The following is a 17,091-nucleotide window of genomic DNA, read 5'->3' as shown; positions in this document are numbered from 1 at the left end:
GAGCCAAAGAGCAGGACTTTAATCCCAGCACTTCAGCAGTAGCTTTGTGATTTGAGGCAGATTTTGTTCACTTCTAGGTTGAAATATCTATGGTCTCCTACCCTGCCCAATGGGGATTATTTAATTTAGGTGCCTGCCCATCAGTGACTGAACGGGTCAAAAGAATGTGGTAAACAATATAATCCCAGATGGAATCCACTCCCTATGGTGGGATACCATGCTCAGTCTTAATGCATGGGAGAAGAGCCTGGTCCTGCCCCAACCTATTGTGCTGGACTATGTTGACTCCTCATGGGAGCCCTTATCTGTGAGAAGGAGTGGATTGGGGATGGGCTGGAGGAAGATAAGGGGGTGGGGGTGGGGTGGGAGGAGAGGTGGGAGGGGAGAATGTAAAATGAAATCAAAAAATAAAAAAAGAAAGGATAAAAGAATGTGGTAAATATTCACAGTGGAGCATTATTCAGTCACAAAAGAAGGAAATCCTGCCCTCTGCAGCAGCAGGGATGAAACTGGAGCTCTCTGTGTTAAATGAGGCTACCTAGTTAAAGAATGACAAGTATAATTCCTCCTACATTTGTGGAAATTAAAAGAAAAAAAAGAGGTTGATCTCACAGAAGAGTGGAGTGGGATAGAAGTAATTAGAAAGCGAAAAGGATGTGGAGAGGAGCAAAGAGGAATCTGAGTAAGAGACTCCAAAATGCAGCAGAAAGGAGACATTAGGGCTGGCTTAGTGAGGTGACTGCTCGTTAAAACAATCTGTGAGGAATTTACAATGACTAAAGAAGATGGTCATAAAAGACACAGCATAAAATGGCCAGTGATTAATGATACAGACACATTTCTGGTTTAATTATTGTGCTTTGTACACATATATCAAACGACTATCAATCACTTGTAAAGATATACAAAGACTACATCTCAATCAAATAAGATGGAAAAAAAACCCTTTTACAAAAGCAAAGAAAGAGGGGAGGAGAATCTAAGATTTTTGAAAAGACTTAATGTTGTCACTCAGAATAATGCCTGGCAATTCCCATTTATCTAGCAAAAATGTGTTGCCACAAAGCTATTTTATTATTGCTGTATGAAAAGCTCAGTTGTCCTGAAGTGGGGCAATTACCTAAGTATTGGTGACTGAGAAGCAGACAATAGCAAGCCTCAGACTGCAGAAGTGAAAAGAAAACCCAAGCCAAGAAAAATATGACCACCATAACCTTGAATGATCCTGTAAAAATAACACCAACATTGCCGCAAACCTGGCCTCCATCTCCAACCTTTATGTCCCCATCAACAGATGTGTTCACTGGTGTCTAGGACACGATGTCATGATTGCTACACATAGCTTTTCATCAGTTAATTTACTCATAATCCCTGTGATGGTGTTGGAATTAAAGCCTTCATTTGATTGGTAGCCAGACAGAATCCAGAATCCAGGAGAGAGAGAGAGAGAGAGAGAGAGAGAGAGAGAGAGAGAGAGAGAGAGAGAGAGAGAGAGAGAGAGAGAGGAGACACAGAGAGAGAAAGTCATGTGTGGTCTTGTAAACAAACAGTAAAGAATACAGCTGGAGTGAAAGACCCATGCTAAACTAATGGCAGCCAGAAGGAAAGAGGAGCCCACTGTTAAACATGATGGCAAAATAGAAGTTTTTCCCAGCACTCGGGAGGCAGATGCAGGCAGATCTCTGTGAGTTCAAGGCCAGCCTGGTCTACAGAGCTAGTTCTGGGACAGGTTCCAAAGCCACAGCGAAACTGTCTTGAAAATCAAAAAAAAAAAAAAAAAAAAAAAAAAAAAAAAAACCAACCAACCAAACAAACAAACAAAACAAAACAACAAAACCCCCAAATAGAAGTTTTTGTGGTCAAAATTGTAAATAGCCATGGGCACAGTACAGTGATGTGATGCTTTTAACTCAACACCTCTAAAGACATTATTCTGGAAAGGAAGGAACGAAGTTATACTAGTTATGTGTAAATATTTTTGAAGTTTAGATATTTGCCAGAGAGTTTTAGACTATCACTTAGTATGTGCAGTTTGGATTCAGTTTGTACTAAAGCTATAGTGCAGGGGGAAAATTTTAAAAAAAGTAGTATTTTGAGTGCCAGGACTTGTTCTTCAAGATTGGTTCTGGATGGTTCCATCCATTTTCCTTCCATTTATTAGTATAAAAGATGAATAATTGGTTGTGATGGATGGAACTGGAAATAATAGTTTTTACCTAAGGTCTCTGTCTCCTTTTTGTTTTCACCCCCCCCAACAGAAATTCGATATACTGTGTCTAGATTTATCAAATATGGAATCTCTTTCAATATGTATATGTTCCATGGCGGAACCAACTTTGGCTTCATAAATGGAGCCCTTTATTACAATGAGCACCTAAGTGTTGTGACTAGCTATGGTAAGTGATGATTGTGGAGTTAATTCTCTGGGATGGGTGGTCCTACAGCATTGAGGAAGAGACTCCACAACCATGTACTTAGATCATGAGATTTTAGCATGTGCTCTGTGTCGTTTTGTCTGCTTTCCTTTATTCTTTGACATGTATGCTGCCCAGCCATATGTCATTCTAGCAGGTAGGATCCTGGGTATTAATGTGCTGCTTCATTTTTGTGTGCTGATCCCATTGTTCTCAGACCTAGCTAGGTGGGACTAGGACACCAGGTAGAAGAGACAAGAATACCTGTGAGAAAATAAGAAAGCAGGGTGAGCCCTGTGTTTCCAGATAAGAATTGGGGAATGTTTCAAGGTTGACATTTCATACCCACACCTCAGCCTGTAATAGACAGTGATGGAGACAGAGGGTGCATGTTCCATCTATCCAGAATTTGATGGATTCGGGTTGCCACATGTCCCCATGCTGAAGCAGGGCCTGCTGTGGAGAACTGTATGGCCCAAACATGGTCCTTTGCCTTGTAGACTATGATGCTGTACTGACTGAGGCTGGAGATTACACAGAAAAGTATTTCAAGCTTCGGAAACTTTTTGCTTCTGCTTCAGGTACGTAGCACCTTGGTGGGGGATGACACTCTCATAGGCTGCTGATAGATTGTGGAGGAGCGACAAAAGGGTGAAGTAATTTTGGGGGGGCTAGAAGCTTATGGGCTCTAATGAGCAAGGGCAATCTTACTTCAACTTCCAGGTTTCCTTCTTAAAAGCTAGATGGGCTGTGTTGGTTCTTGCCAACCTTTAATCTTCTTTACTGAAATATGAAAACAATGAAACTGGATTCCTATATGATGAAAGCGGAGTAATTTCCTATTTGCAAAGCTTAGTATTATGTGTGACTTAGTAACCACAGATGCAGAAAGGAAACTTACGATTTTGACTTTAACTGAATGTATGCAATTAGCTGTTGGTTGAGGGTTAGACTATAGGTAAAAGCCAATGTTGCAAAAGATGTAACACAGAACTTTCTACTGGTCTTCTTTCTCTATGTCTCTAGTTATACCAGGTACACATATTTACTAGGTATATGTTTCCTAGATATGTGTCTCTATCAGATCTCAAAATGCAAAGTGGCTGCAATTATCTCTCTTAGAGAAGCATGTCCTAGTATAAAGCTTGTTTTCCTTCTGTTTCTGGATGCGAGGTCACAGGTAGTCATGGGAATGCTTAGAGAAAGGAATGTTCACTTTAGCCACTTATCCCTGTGACCTTTTCTCATTGCAGCAGGTTCCCTGCCTCGGTTGCCTCACCTTATTCCCAAGACAGAGTACCCCCCTGTGGTTCTATCATTCTACTTGACATTGTTTGACATCCTACCATACTTAAATAAGGTGAGAACTGCTTCAGCACTAGCAGGGGCAGGGGTGGAGGTGGGACCATGGAAAAATAGAGCAAAAGGATATGGAGAGGAGATATTCCATCAAGGAACTTTTTTGTGGGGGAGTTTAAAAACTATTTCATGGCATTATTGGTCAGGAATTATTTTTCCTTTGGAGAAGATGGCAAAGAACTTGAAGAATTAGCATGGGAAAGGGGGCATAGCAGGATATCCTATCTTATAGAAGTTCCTACTCCCAGCTTAGATAACTACCTGGTGAATGCTGTTATAGGGTCTGCAAATGGAAAAAAAATCTCTTAGCTATGAATCCATGGAAGCTATCTTTCAATCTTCTTCATTACCCATTAGTTAGGATATATATATATATATATATATATATATATATACATATATATATATATATATATATTTAATTCTATATGTTTTCTTTCCCTCTAAATGAGAAACCTCTCTTATCTGTAGACAACAAACTCATGAATTTATACTGGCTTCACCTCTACTGTTGCTATTTTAGACAAGAAGCAGAGACTAGTAAATGTTTGCTGAGCTGAAAATCTGTCATATTCAGTTATTTTGCAATACATTTGCTTATTCTATTGATTCATTTTTATGATTACAGTGTTTATGCAGTCTTCACAATGCACTATCATTCCAAATTTCATGGACAGTAAATATATTATCATGGAAGCATTGCCATAGCATCTATTATATGATTATTTTATTTTCTAATTTTAATATTTTTTCTTATTTTACATCTTAATCCCAGTTCCCTCTCCCTTCCTCCCTCCCATGGCCCCTGACACTCCCCTCCCATCCTATTCCTCCCCACTGCACATATAGGGTGATGCCTTCCAGGAGGGATCATCAAAATCTATCAAGTCATTTGGAGTAGTGTCTAGGCCCTTCTTCCTGCCTCTAGGCTAAGGGAGTTTCCCTCCATGGGGAATGTACTCCCAAAGTCTTTTCATGCACCAGGGATACATCCTGGTTCCATGTCAGAGGTCCCTTAGTCTGCCCAGGCCTTCTAACTGAGAACCCCAGTCAGGGGATCTGAGTCAGTATAATGCTGGTTTCCCAGCTATCAGTCTGGGCGTCCATGAGCTCCCCCTTGTTCAAGTCAGCTGTCTCTGTGAGTTTCTGCAGCCTGGTCTTGACCCCTTTTCTTATCACTCCACAGTGTTTAGCTGTGGGTATCTGCTTCTGTTTCCAGCAGCTACTAGATGAGTGCTCTAGATGGTAGATAAGTTAATTATTAATCTCATTATCAGGGAAGGGCATATAAGGTAGCCTTTCCACTGTTGCTCAGATTGTTAGTTGGGGTCACCATTTTAGGTCTCTGCATATTCCTCTAGAGTCAGTTTTCTCTTCAAACCTATAATGGTTCCCTCTATTATGGTATCTCTTTTTTATGCTCTCATCTATCCCTCCCCTGACTCTATCTTCCTGGTCCCACATGTTCCTCTCTCCTTACTCCTCTTTCTCCTAACTCCCTCTCTACTCACTGCTCCCTCATCCACTCACAATATGTTTAGGAAATCTTATTCCTTTCCCCTTCTGTGAGAGACCTTGTATGAGTCTCTTAGGTTCCTCTTTGTATCCTAATTTCTCTGGTGGTGTGTATTATAGGTTGGTGATCCTTTGCTCTATGTCTAAAATCCATATATGAGTGAGTACATACCATGTTCCTCTTTTTGTGACTGGGTTACCTCACTCAGGATGTTGTTTTTCAAGTTCCATCCATTTGCCTGCGAATTTCAACATCCCATAGTCGCCCGCCCCCCCGCCATAGAGTAGTATTCCATTTGTAAATGTGCCACATGTTCTTTATCCATTCTTTAGTTGAGGGGCATCTAGGTTGCTTCCAGGTTCTTGCTATTACAAATAGTGCTGCTATGAACATAGTTGAACAACAGATGCCTTTGTTGCATGGATGTGGATCATTTGGGTATATGCCTAAGATGGGATTGCCGGGTGCTGTGGTAAACTGATTCCCATTTTCCTGAGGAACTGCCATGCTGATCTCCAAAATGGCTGTACGAGTTTGCACTCCCACCAGCAGTGGAGGAGTGTTCCCCTTTCTCCAAATCCTCTCTAGCATAAGTTGTAATTGGTGTTTATAATTTTAGCCATTCTGACAGGAGTCAGATGGTATCTCAGAATTGTTTTGATTTGCATTTCCCTGATGGTTAAGGATGCTGAGTACTTTCAGTGTCTTTCAGCCATTTTGGATTCCTCTATTGATAATTCTCTATTCAGTTCTATACCCCACTTTTTAAAAGGGTTATTTGGTATTTTGGTGACTAGTGTCTTGAGTTCTTTGTATATTTTGGAGATCAGCCCTTTGTCAGAATGGGATTGGTGTTTGTGGGCAGTCTGTGGGCTGTCGTTTGGTCTTGTCAATTGTGTCTTTTGCCTTACAGAAGCTTCTCAGTTTGAGGAGGTCCCATTTATTGTCGATCTCAGTGTCTGTGCTACTGGTGTTATGGTCAGGAAGCAGTTTCCTGTACCAATTTGTTCAAGAGAGCCTCCTACTTTCCCTTCTAAGAGGTTCAGTGTGGCTGGATTTATGTTGAGGTCTTTGATCCATTTGAAGTTAAGTTTTGTGCATGGAGATAGACGTGGGTCTATCTGCAGTCTTCTACACACCATCATCTAGTTATGCCAGCACCATTTGTTGAAAATGCTTTACTCCTTCCATTGTATGATTCTGGCTGTTTTGTCAAAAGTCAGGTGTTTGTAGGTGTGTGGATTAATATCAGGATTTTTTATTTGATTCCATTGGTGTACCTGTGTATTTTTGTGCCAATACCAAGCTTTTTCAAGACTATAGCTTTATAGTAGAGCTTGAAGTCAGGGATGGTGACGCCTCTTGGAGTTCCTTTATTGTACAGGGTTGTTTTGGTTATCTCAGGTCTTTAGCTTTTCCATATAAAGTTGAGTATTATCCATTCAAGGTCTGTGAAAAATTGTGCTGGGATTTTGATGGCCTTTGCATAGAATCTGTAGATTGCTTTTGGCAAGACTGCCATTTTTACTATGTTTATCCTACCTATCCAAGAACATGGGAGATCTTTCCATTTTCTGGTATCTTCTTTAATTTCTTTCTTTAAAGCCACAAAGTTCTTGCTATATAAGTCTTTCACCTGTTTGGTAAGCTTTACCCCAAGATACTTTATGTTGTTTGTGGCTATTGTAAAGGGTGATGTTTCTCTGATTTCTTTCTCAGCCTCTTTATCGTCTGTATATAGTAGGGCTACTGATTTTCTTGAGTTTATATTGTATCCTGCTAGTTTGTTGAAGGTGTTTATCAGCTGTAGGAGTTCCCTGGAAGAGTTTTCTGGGTCGTTTATGCAAACGATCATATCATCTGCAAATAGAGACAGTTTGACTTCTCCCTTTCCAATTTGGATCCCCTTGATCTCCTTTTGTGTCTTATTGCTTTAGCTAGAACTTCAAGTACAATATTGAAGAGATAAGGAGAGAGAGGGCAGCCTTGTCTTGTTCCTGATTTTAGAGGAATAGCCTTAATCTTCTCTCTATTCAGTTTGATGTTGGCTGTTGGTTTACTGTATATTGGTTTTATTATGTTTAGGTATGTTCCTGTTATCCCTGATCTCTCCAAGACCTATATCACAAAAGTGTGTTGGATTTTTTTCAAAGGCTTTTTCAGCATCTAGTGAGATGATCATGTAGTTTTTCTTTTTCAGTTTGATTATATGGTGGATCACATTGATAGATATTCATATATTGAACCATCCCTGCATCCCTGGGATGAAGCCTACTTTGTCTTGGTGGATGGTTTTTCTGATGTGTTCTTGGATTTGACTTGCCAGTATTTTACTGAGTATTTTTTGCATCAATGTTCATGATGGATATGGGTCTTTCTTAGTTGTGTCTTTATGTGGCTTGGGTACCAAGGTAATTGTAGTCTTGTAAAAAGAGTTTGGTAATGTACCTTCTGCTTCCATTGTGTGGAACACTTAGAGGGATATTGGTATTAACTCTTCTTTGAATTTCTGGTAGAATTCTGCACTGAAGCTGTCTGGCCCTGGGCTTTTTTTGGTCGGGAGGCTTTTGATGACTACTTCTATTTCATTAGGGGTCTATTTTAAATTGCTTATATGTTGTTGATTTAATTTTGGTAAGTGATAACTGTATCCAGAACAGAAATTTGTCTCTTTCCTTTGAATTTTCGAATTTTGTGGAGTACAGGTTTTCAACGTATGACCTGAAAATTCTCTAAATTTCCTCAGTGTCTGTTGTTATGTCCCCCTTTTCATTTCTAATATTGTTGATTTGCATGCTCTCTCTCTCTCTCTCTCTCTCTCTCTCTCTCTCTCTCTCTCTCTCTCTCTCTCTCTCTGGTTAGTTTGGATAAAGGTTGGTCTATCTTATTGATTTTTCTTTGTATTGTTTTCCTAGTTTCTACTTTACTGATTTCAGCCCTAAAATTGATTATTTCCTGGCATCTACTCTTCTGGGGTGAGTTTGCTTCTTTTTGTTCTAGGGCTTTCAGTTGTGATGTTAATTCTCTAATGTGGCTATCTTCATATGGGCACTTAGTGCAATGAATTTTCCTTGGAGCACTGCCTTAATGTGTCCCATAAATTCAGGTATGTTGTGTCTTCATTCTCATTGAATTGTAAGAAATCTTTAATTTCTTTTTTATTTCTTCCTTGACCCAGGAATGGTGCAATTGCACATTGTTCAGTTTCTATGAGTTTGTAGGGTTTCTGCAATTTCTGTTGTTGCTTTAAAGCATAGTGGTCTGATAAGATACAGGGGGCTATTCCAAGTTTTTGGTATCTGTTGAAGTTTGTTATGTTGCCTAGTATTTGGTCGATTTTAGAGAAGGTTTCATGTGGAGCTGAGAAGAAGGTATATTCTTTTGTGTTTGGATGGAATGTTCTATAGATGTCTGTTAAACCCATTAAGGACATAACCTCTGTTCTTCTTTTCTTTGTTAAGTTTCTGTCTCATGGTCCTGTCTAGTGGTGAGAGTGGGGTGTTGAAATCTACTATGAGTGTGTGAGGTTTTATGTGAGCTTTGAGTTTTAGTAGCGTTTCTTTTTCAAATGTGGGTGCCTTTGTATTTGGGGCATCAGTTGAGACTGATGGATTTCTCCTGTGATGAATATGAAATGACCTTCATCTCTTTTGATTAATTTTGGTTTGAAGTCTAACTTGTTAGATACTAGGATAGTTAGACCTGCTTGCTTCTTGGCTCCATTTGATTGGAAGATCTTTTCACAGCCCTTTACCCTGAGATAGTGCCTATCTTTGAAGCTTAGATGTGTTTCTTGTATGCAGCAGAAGGATGGATTCTGTCTTTGTATCCATTCTGTTAGCCTGTGTCTTTTTATAGGCAAGTTAAGACTATTAATGTTGAGGGAAAACAAGGACCATTGATTGTTAATTCTTGTTTGTTTTATATTTGTTGTTGTTGTTATGAGTATATTTGCCCAGCTTTTTCTTTTGTGTTTTGGTGAAGTGGGATTATCTATTGTTTATGTCTTTGTGAGTATAGTTAACTTCCTTGGGTTGGAGTTTTTCTTCCAGAACTTTCTGAAGGGCTGGATTTGTGGATAAGTATTGTAAAATTCTGGCTTTGTTGTTGCATATCTTGTTTTCTCTGTCTGTAGTGATTGAGAGTTTTGCTGGGTATAGTAGCCTGGGCTGGCATCTGTGAACTCTTTGTACTTGTAGAACATCTATCCAGGACCTTCTGGCCTTGAGAGTTACCATGGAGAAGTCAGGTGTAATTTTGATAGGTCTGCCGTTATATGTTACCTGGCCTTTTCCCTGGCTGCTCTTAATATTCTTTCTTTATTCTATATGTTAGGATGTTAGGTGTTAGGTGTTTTGATTATTATGTGGCAAGGGGCAAGGGTTTTTTTTTTTTTTTTTTTTTTTTTTTTTTTTTTTTGGTCCAGTCTATTTGGTGTTCAGTATGCTTCTTGTACTTTCAAGGGCATGTCCTTTTTCAGATTGGGAAAGTTTTCTTAATGATTTTGTTAAATATGTTTTCTGCACCTTTGAGCTGAATTACTTCACCTTCTTCTGTGCCTATTATTCTTAGGTTTGGCATTTTCACAGTGTCCCACATTTCCTGGATGTTTTGTGTTAAGGATTTGTTGGACGTAAGATTTTCGTTGGTCGATGAATCTATTTCCTCTATTTCATCTTCAACACCTGAGATTCTCTCTTCGATCTCTTGTATTCTGTTGGTTATGTTTGCATCTGTAGTTCCTGATCGTTTGCACAGTTTTTATTTTTCCAACATTCTTTAAGTTTATGTTTTCTTCATTGTCTCTATTTCAGTTTGAACTATTTGAATAGTTTTCTTCATCTTTTTGATTGTTTTGTTTGTTTGTTTGTTTTTGTTTTTGTTCTTTGGCTTTCCTTATTTCCTTTAAGAGATTTTTCATTTCTTGGAGTTTTTGCTTTGTCTTTTTCTCTATTTCTTTCAATTTTTTGTTTGTTTTTTTCTTCCACTTCTTTAAGGTATTTTCTCATATTGTCTTTGAGGGCTTCTATAATTTTTATGAAGATTTTTTAAGTCGTTCTCTTCTGCTTGAACTGCTTTGGTGTGTTCAGGTCTAGTTGGTGTAGAGTCCCTAGATTCTGGTGGTGTCATGCTGGTCTTTCTATTGTTGGGTTTCTTCTTGTATTGCCATCCTCCCATCACTTCTTCCAGTTGGTGCAGGTGGAGTCTGTCTTTCTCTACTCTACTCTCCCAATGGGCGTAGGTGGGTCATGAGTTTGATGTTTGTAAGTCTGGATGGTCCAAGCTCTCTTGGGGGGTCTCTCCTCTGGCAGAGGGCAGGTGATGCGGTCCAAAGATCAGGCTGGTGTGGTCTTAGAGTGGTTCAGCATGGATAGGCGTGTCTGCTCAGAGCAGACCCAGGGAGTTCCATGGAGGTGGAAGGGTTGTTGAACCTGCACTCTGGCCCAATGCTCACTTGGAGCAGTGGAGCAGCAGAGCATTGGGCCCAGAAGGACAAAGAGTTGGGGAGGGCAGGCTCTGGGTCGGTTGGTATATGTAACAGTACTTGGACTGTACTATCCAGGGCAGGATATAGGAAGGAGGAAAATGCAGAGATGACCCAGGGAGTTCCCAGGGAAGGATGTGGGGAGATTCGGCCTGAACTGGTCCCAGACTCACCTCTTGTAGTGGGCCAGTAATGGGGGTCTGAAGATCAGGTGGGTGTGGCCTCAGGGTGGTCCTGCATGGATAGACAGTGTGTACAGAGCAGACCCACAAAGTTCCATGGAGGTGGAGGGGTTGTTGGATCTGCACTCTAGCCCAATGCTCACTCGGAGCTGTGGAATAGAGGAGCAGCAGGCCCAATAGGGCCTATGCAATCGTTTTCATTCAAGAACTTCTTGAGGACCATTGTGTGGCCCAACAAATAGTGACAAGAGTCTTCAGAGAAGGAACATAGCCTCTCCTCATTTTGTTTTCTGTTCCTGTCCTGTTTCCATCCTAGCCTGTCATGTTATCCAGTCCAGTCACCATGGAGAATCTTCCAATAAACAATGACAGTGGTCAGCCATTTGGATTGGTCCTATATGAGACTTCCATCTGCTCTGGAGGCTATCTCCATGCTTCAGTTCACGATACAGCACAGGTAGGCAGCAGCAGGTATCTCTGATGGCATGTAGCCTACCTCTGCCATTGAGGAGTATAGTCACAGATTCATTTCATTATGTGCTAATATTTACTTTACTAGTATTCCAGAATCTTAGGAAACTTAGAGCCAAATCAAATAAATTTTTATTGTTTGTTTTGATGTAACAGTCTCTGAGGGAGTCCTGTTCAGTTTCTAGTCATCTGAGTCCTAAAGGCATTACCTATCTTTCTTTTCTCATGACCACTTTCTACCTAAAGCTCTATCCCTCAGATAGGCATGTCAATCAATCTGATGCAAACTCTTTTTTTCATAGGTGTTTTTGAATGACACAAGTATAGGATATCTGGACGAGAATACTTATGGCTTGACTATTCCTGAAATTCAGGTATATAATCCCACAGTCCAGATAATGCTCTTGACTGCCCCTTCCAAGCCAGCCTGGTTCTGGGGCTTGGCTTATCACCTTTGTCCATTGGGCTCCTCTCAAAGGTCTGTAGCAGGAAGTGTGTAGGGCTGTAATCTTAGGGTATCTTCTAGGCTTTAGTGATCTAAGGACCTATATTATGGATTATTTAGCAAGAGTAGAAGTTCTTCTTGGGCCCAATTCAACCACCAGCTCCTGTTTGGATCACTTATCAGAAGCAGATTGAAAGATTCTTTCAGTCTGTGCTAATGATATAGCAATAAAGAAAGAGCAGATTGAGTATGGGGTAGGAGCCCAGTGGTGTGTGTGTGTGGTGTGGTGGGGGGGGGGCAGAATGAATTGGAAAAAAGAATATGTTCTAGAATATGAGCTCTAGGCAGCTAGTAGTTTTCCACTAATTTGTTCGCTTAAGCAGGATTGTCAACCTCTGAGGATCCTGGTTGAGAATCAAGGCCGGATAAATTATTCAAGGAAAATTCAAAATGAGTGGAAAGGTAGGCTTTGGTGCTAAGAAACAAGGTGTAACTTCTCTTCACTTACCTGGAGTATATAGCTGTGGCTGTTTGGGGGTTTTGATGACAGAAATGATCTTCTGAGAAGTGGGCTACTTCTGTCTTAGGACGGATGATGTTACTCCATACCCTCTCCTTTGTTCTGCCTTTTCTTGTTATCCATAGCAGGAAAGCAGAGCAATTATTTTGAAAATTGGCCCAACTTAGATCAGGACTCATTCAGTCTTCTTTTATAAAAAGTCCCTATACTAAGTAGTAAACGTTTTCAGTAGTGTGGATGCACAGAACAAGACATTTTAAGTGACAATAGGTCAGTGTTGTATTTATTCTCATGGCTGTATTCCTCAACAAAAAGCATCCACAGTCTTTATTTCTCTGTGCCAAACTTTGAAGAATATCCAGCCTCTGTTGCTAGTCTCTTCTCTGCTTCCCATCCACAGGATTAGATGGTGATGTCAGTATCAATGACACTTTGCTGAAGAATTTCACCATCTATTCTCTGGACATGAAGATGAGTTTCTTCAAGAGGTATGCTCCTGCCTACTCCCAATGCATCCTGAGGATCTGAGAGTCATGACTTCTTCCTCCACTGATGAGAAGCCCAAGATATAGACAGCTGAAGGGGTACACTGCAGTTATCAGATGCTCTACTCAGCCTAGAACAGAATAGGTCTTCCAATGGCTCCCCCAGTACTTCTAGTTCAATGTGTAGATGGAATCCTGGTCTCTGTGGGAGAAGACTGGGTCGGTATTGGAAGGAGAGCTAGAAAGAGTTCTCCTGTCAATTTGATTCCTCCACCAGGCTCCGCTCTGCCACCTGGAGGCTTGCCCCAGAGTATTATCTAGGTCCTGCATTCTATCAGGGGACCTTGAAAGCTGGCTCTTCTCCCAAGGATACCTTCCTGGACCTATCAGTAAGTAAGCCTCCTCTTCTTCTCTGATGTTCTAAGCATGTTCTTTCTTTTAAGATGCATTTTCTTTTAAAAAAAAATCAAATGTATGTATGTATGTTTGTATGAATGTGTATGGCCTCTCCTGGAAGCCAGGGGAGGGAGTCAGATCCCCTGGGAATGGAGTTATAAGCAGTTGTGAACTGCCTGACATAGGTGCTGGTAACTGAATTCAGGTCTTCTGTAAGAGCAGTATGTATTCTTAATGACTCAGCCATGTCTCTAGTAACACACATCATTTTAAAGACTCTATGACATTGCCAAAGAGGAGCCAGAAAGAATGCAAGAACATGAATGATTACAAGTGTGTCTGGACACAGTAGAGCAGATAGACATGTGAACTCACAGGGGCTGCAATAGCATGCACAAGACCTGTGCAAACCTAAGCAAGGACAATCCCAGAATGGAGAGGAGAGTTGGCCCTAAAGTTCTACCCCTACCTGAGGAGTTATTGATAATTCTTAGCTGTTGGGAGTTGTTGATGATTCTACCATGATCCAGTGGAAACTGAGCACATCCAAGAATACTAGGGAAGCACAAATTAGCCTTGATGGAGAAAAACAGCTCAAAGTTTAATAGAAAGTGAGGTAGTTGGAGGGGGAGTTGGGGGATGAATGTTGATTATGGCATATATATATATATATATCAGAGAAAAAATATATATATATGTGTGTGTGTGTATACATGTGTGTGTGTATATATATATATATATATATATATATTTGTATGTATGTGTGAGAGAGAGAGAGAAAATAAAAAATATGTAAAAACTAAAGCAAATAAAACCCAAGCAAGGTCATGATATACCTGGAGGAATACTTGCCATTATTTATAAGGTTTATGAAAATGCAGTTGGAAAATTCAAACAATTATAACACTTACAGAACAAATGTCAGAGTCTCCTTCAGACTTATCACAGCCCACTTCATATCTGTGTTTGCCCAAAGTACATATTTATATTCAAATGTGCAACACATAAAATTTCTTCTTGGTTAGTCTACTAAAGCTTTGTGAATTTTGTCTTTTCAGAAAAGCAAATGATAGTTTTATTGATAATTTGGAAAAATACTTCATCTTTTATCTACATTTGTTTTTAGGGTTGAGTCTATCATCTTTTTTCTTCTATACATTTACTGTATTTGGGAATTGTACATTTTAATTGCTTTTCTGATTTTAGTTGTCATATTTTTGCTTTTAAATGTAGAACTCAATTAAGTATTTCTTGTGACTGTTGTAATCCCTTGGTGTCCAATTGTCTTAAGAAGGATTTACTCCTCTTTCATTTCTGAAAAACACATTTTCTAGGTACTGTGTTCTTATTTGGCATATTTTTTCTTTCTGGACTTTGAATACACCATTGCATTCATTTCTGCCTATATGTTTTCTTCTGAGAAACGTGTGGCTATTCTATTGAAGATTCCCTTCTGTTCAGCTTGATGCTTTGCTCTTACTGATATTGAATTTTCTTTGAAGTTTTGTTGGCTTGATAATAAAATGCTTCAGAGAAACCCGTTTTTTTGGTAGAATGTAATTGAGGTTCTTTGAACTTCTTGAGTGTCTAGGTCTTTTCCCTTATTTGGTTTTTTTCCCATTATTTTATCAAGTATGCCACTTCTCTTCATTCCTACCATGATGTTTGTGATGTGAACATTTATTTGCTACTGACATTTCACAATTTTCATAGGCTCTCTGTCTCCTCCTTCCTTTTTCTCCTTCTCTACCCCTTTTTGTCCTCCCCCTTCTTTTTTCGCTTTACTGGTGTAATTCAAACAGAATAGTGTTGAAGTTCAGAAGTTCTTCTGTTTGATCTGATCTGTTGTTGAGGATTTCAACTGTGTTTCTTATGTACATTTTTAACTTCCTTGATGCCAAGATTTCTGCTTGTTTCTTCTTCAAAATAACCACTATCTCTGTAGCTTATGTTATAAGTAGCTATGTCTTCAAATGTTGCAGTAAAACAATACAAAGAAGCAAATTATAGTGTTATGGGAGGTCCCAGGGATCCTTATACTTACTTAATAATAATTAAAATAATAATCTAATCCCCTATTATTTTATACATCATGCCTAACCATCCATGGCTCCCTTCTAGAATGAGTAGTAACATATCTTAGTATGGTGGGTAATAGTAGCAAATTTGTTAGTAGCTAAATGAGACAAGTGTCCTTGAAAGGCTTAAGACTTTCTGAGGAAAAGAAGCTCAAATGCCTAAAGGGCTTTTGTCTCCCATTTTAATAACATAAGCTGACTATTCCCAGAAGTGTTCCTTTTAAAATTTAAACATGTGTCCCATGACCTCAAAGTCCTGCCTAGTAATGTTTCCACCATCTTTCCTTATTGAGCTATGACATTAAACTGGGAATGCTTATTAACCTACATCTTAAATGGAGCTTGCTTATGAAAGTGCTTTCTTTAAAAAAGCTTTACTATACAATTATGTATAGGCTTCCTAACTGAAATTGCCAGAACAACCCAGGTAGTGTCATTTATTCTGGTGCTTTTGGGGATGCATGTCTTCTTATTCTTTAAAAATAAAATTTAAGTTTAGAGAAAGTGGGAATGAAAACAGAAGAAACAGTTGTGATAGAATGTATCTGTGCTTGCTGAACCACAATATGGTCTAAGGTGATTTGGTTATTGAACATGTTTGGCTGAGGAATTTATCCTTCTCTATTGAGCAGAAATGGCCCAGGCATATTATTAGGTACTTTCTTTAGAGTTTTGAATCATGTGTTCATGATGTCCCACCAGGGCAGAAATGTATTGTCAGATGTATGCTAGAATCCACTTTCCTGGTTCCAAGGCAAATAAATACTCAGAGGGCTTTCTTAATTCTCAAAAGCAATGTTGGTTAGCTGGACCAGTGTTTATTCTTTCTGTCTATCTATCTGTCAGTTGGTCAGTTGGTCTATCTGTTTGTCTGTCTGTCTTCTATCATCTATCCCGCCATGGGTATATATAAACCTCCACCAAACAAATGGGTATCTTGTTTCTAGTATATTGGTTCTGTGCTCTCTTTACTCTGGTGTAATAAATCCAGGGGGCTATGCTTGTATGAATATTCAATGAGGTTGTGGTAGTTTGACTAAGAATGGCCCCCATGGGCTCATATATTTGAATGCTTAGTAATAATGGGATGGCACTATTTGAACAGGACTAGGAGGTGTGGACTTGTTAGAGGAAGCATGTCACTAGGGGTCAGCTTTGAGGTTTCAAAAGCCATACTTGGTCCCCTCTCTTACCCTTCCCCACCCGCGGTACTCATCAGAGTGTAGCTCTCAACTACTTCTTCGCCACTGCCCTGCCTGCCACCATGTTTCCTGCCTTGATGATAATGAACTCGGCCTCTGAAACTAAAGCGAGTTCTCAGCTGTTTTCTCTTATAAGAGTTTCTGTGGTCATGGTGTCTCTTCAGAGCAATAGAACAATGGCTAAGACAAAGGTCTTTTTCAGGTTTGATTAAATGACTTGTCTTAGTCATTTTTCTATTGCTGTGAAGAGACACCATGTCCATGACAACTCTTATGAAAGAAAACATTTAATTGGGGCTGGCTTACAGTTTCAGAAGTTTAGTTCATTATCATTACAGCAGGGAGAATGGCTGCACTCTGGCAAGCATGTTGCTTGAGAAGTAGTTGAGAGTTCTACTTCTAGATCCACAGACAGCAGGAAGAAAGACTCTGGGTCTGGTATGAGTATTTGAAACTTCAAAACCCATCCCCAGTGATCCATTTCCTCCCACAAAGCCACACCTCCTAATCCTTCTCAAATAGTGCCATTCCTGATGAC

The 17,091-nt window shown here is 39.7% G+C and overlaps 1 protein-coding gene across 1 annotated transcript in view; it reads left to right on the top strand.

Moving 5' to 3' along the window:
* The window catches only part of LOC127231339 (beta-galactosidase-1-like protein 3), a 41,061-nt gene that overhangs the window by 19,157 nt on the left and 4,813 nt on the right, over positions 1–17,091 (top strand). The window contains exons 9-16 of the mRNA XM_051196882.1: positions 2,259–2,396; positions 2,915–2,995; positions 3,668–3,774; positions 11,273–11,413; positions 11,730–11,801; positions 12,256–12,334; positions 12,793–12,880; positions 13,155–13,266. Of these exons, the coding sequence (XP_051052839.1) occupies positions 2,259–2,396; positions 2,915–2,995; positions 3,668–3,774; positions 11,273–11,413; positions 11,730–11,801; positions 12,256–12,334; positions 12,793–12,880; positions 13,155–13,266 (818 nt within the window). The remainder of the gene's footprint in view (positions 1–2,258; positions 2,397–2,914; positions 2,996–3,667; positions 3,775–11,272; positions 11,414–11,729; positions 11,802–12,255; positions 12,335–12,792; positions 12,881–13,154; positions 13,267–17,091) is intronic.

The sequence above is a fragment of the Phodopus roborovskii genome, unplaced genomic scaffold, assembly GCF_943737965.1.
Source record: "Phodopus roborovskii unplaced genomic scaffold, PHOROB, whole genome shotgun sequence".
Classification (NCBI taxonomy): Eukaryota; Metazoa; Chordata; class Mammalia; order Rodentia; family Cricetidae; genus Phodopus; species Phodopus roborovskii.
This window is presented reverse-complemented; position numbering and strand designations above follow the sequence as displayed.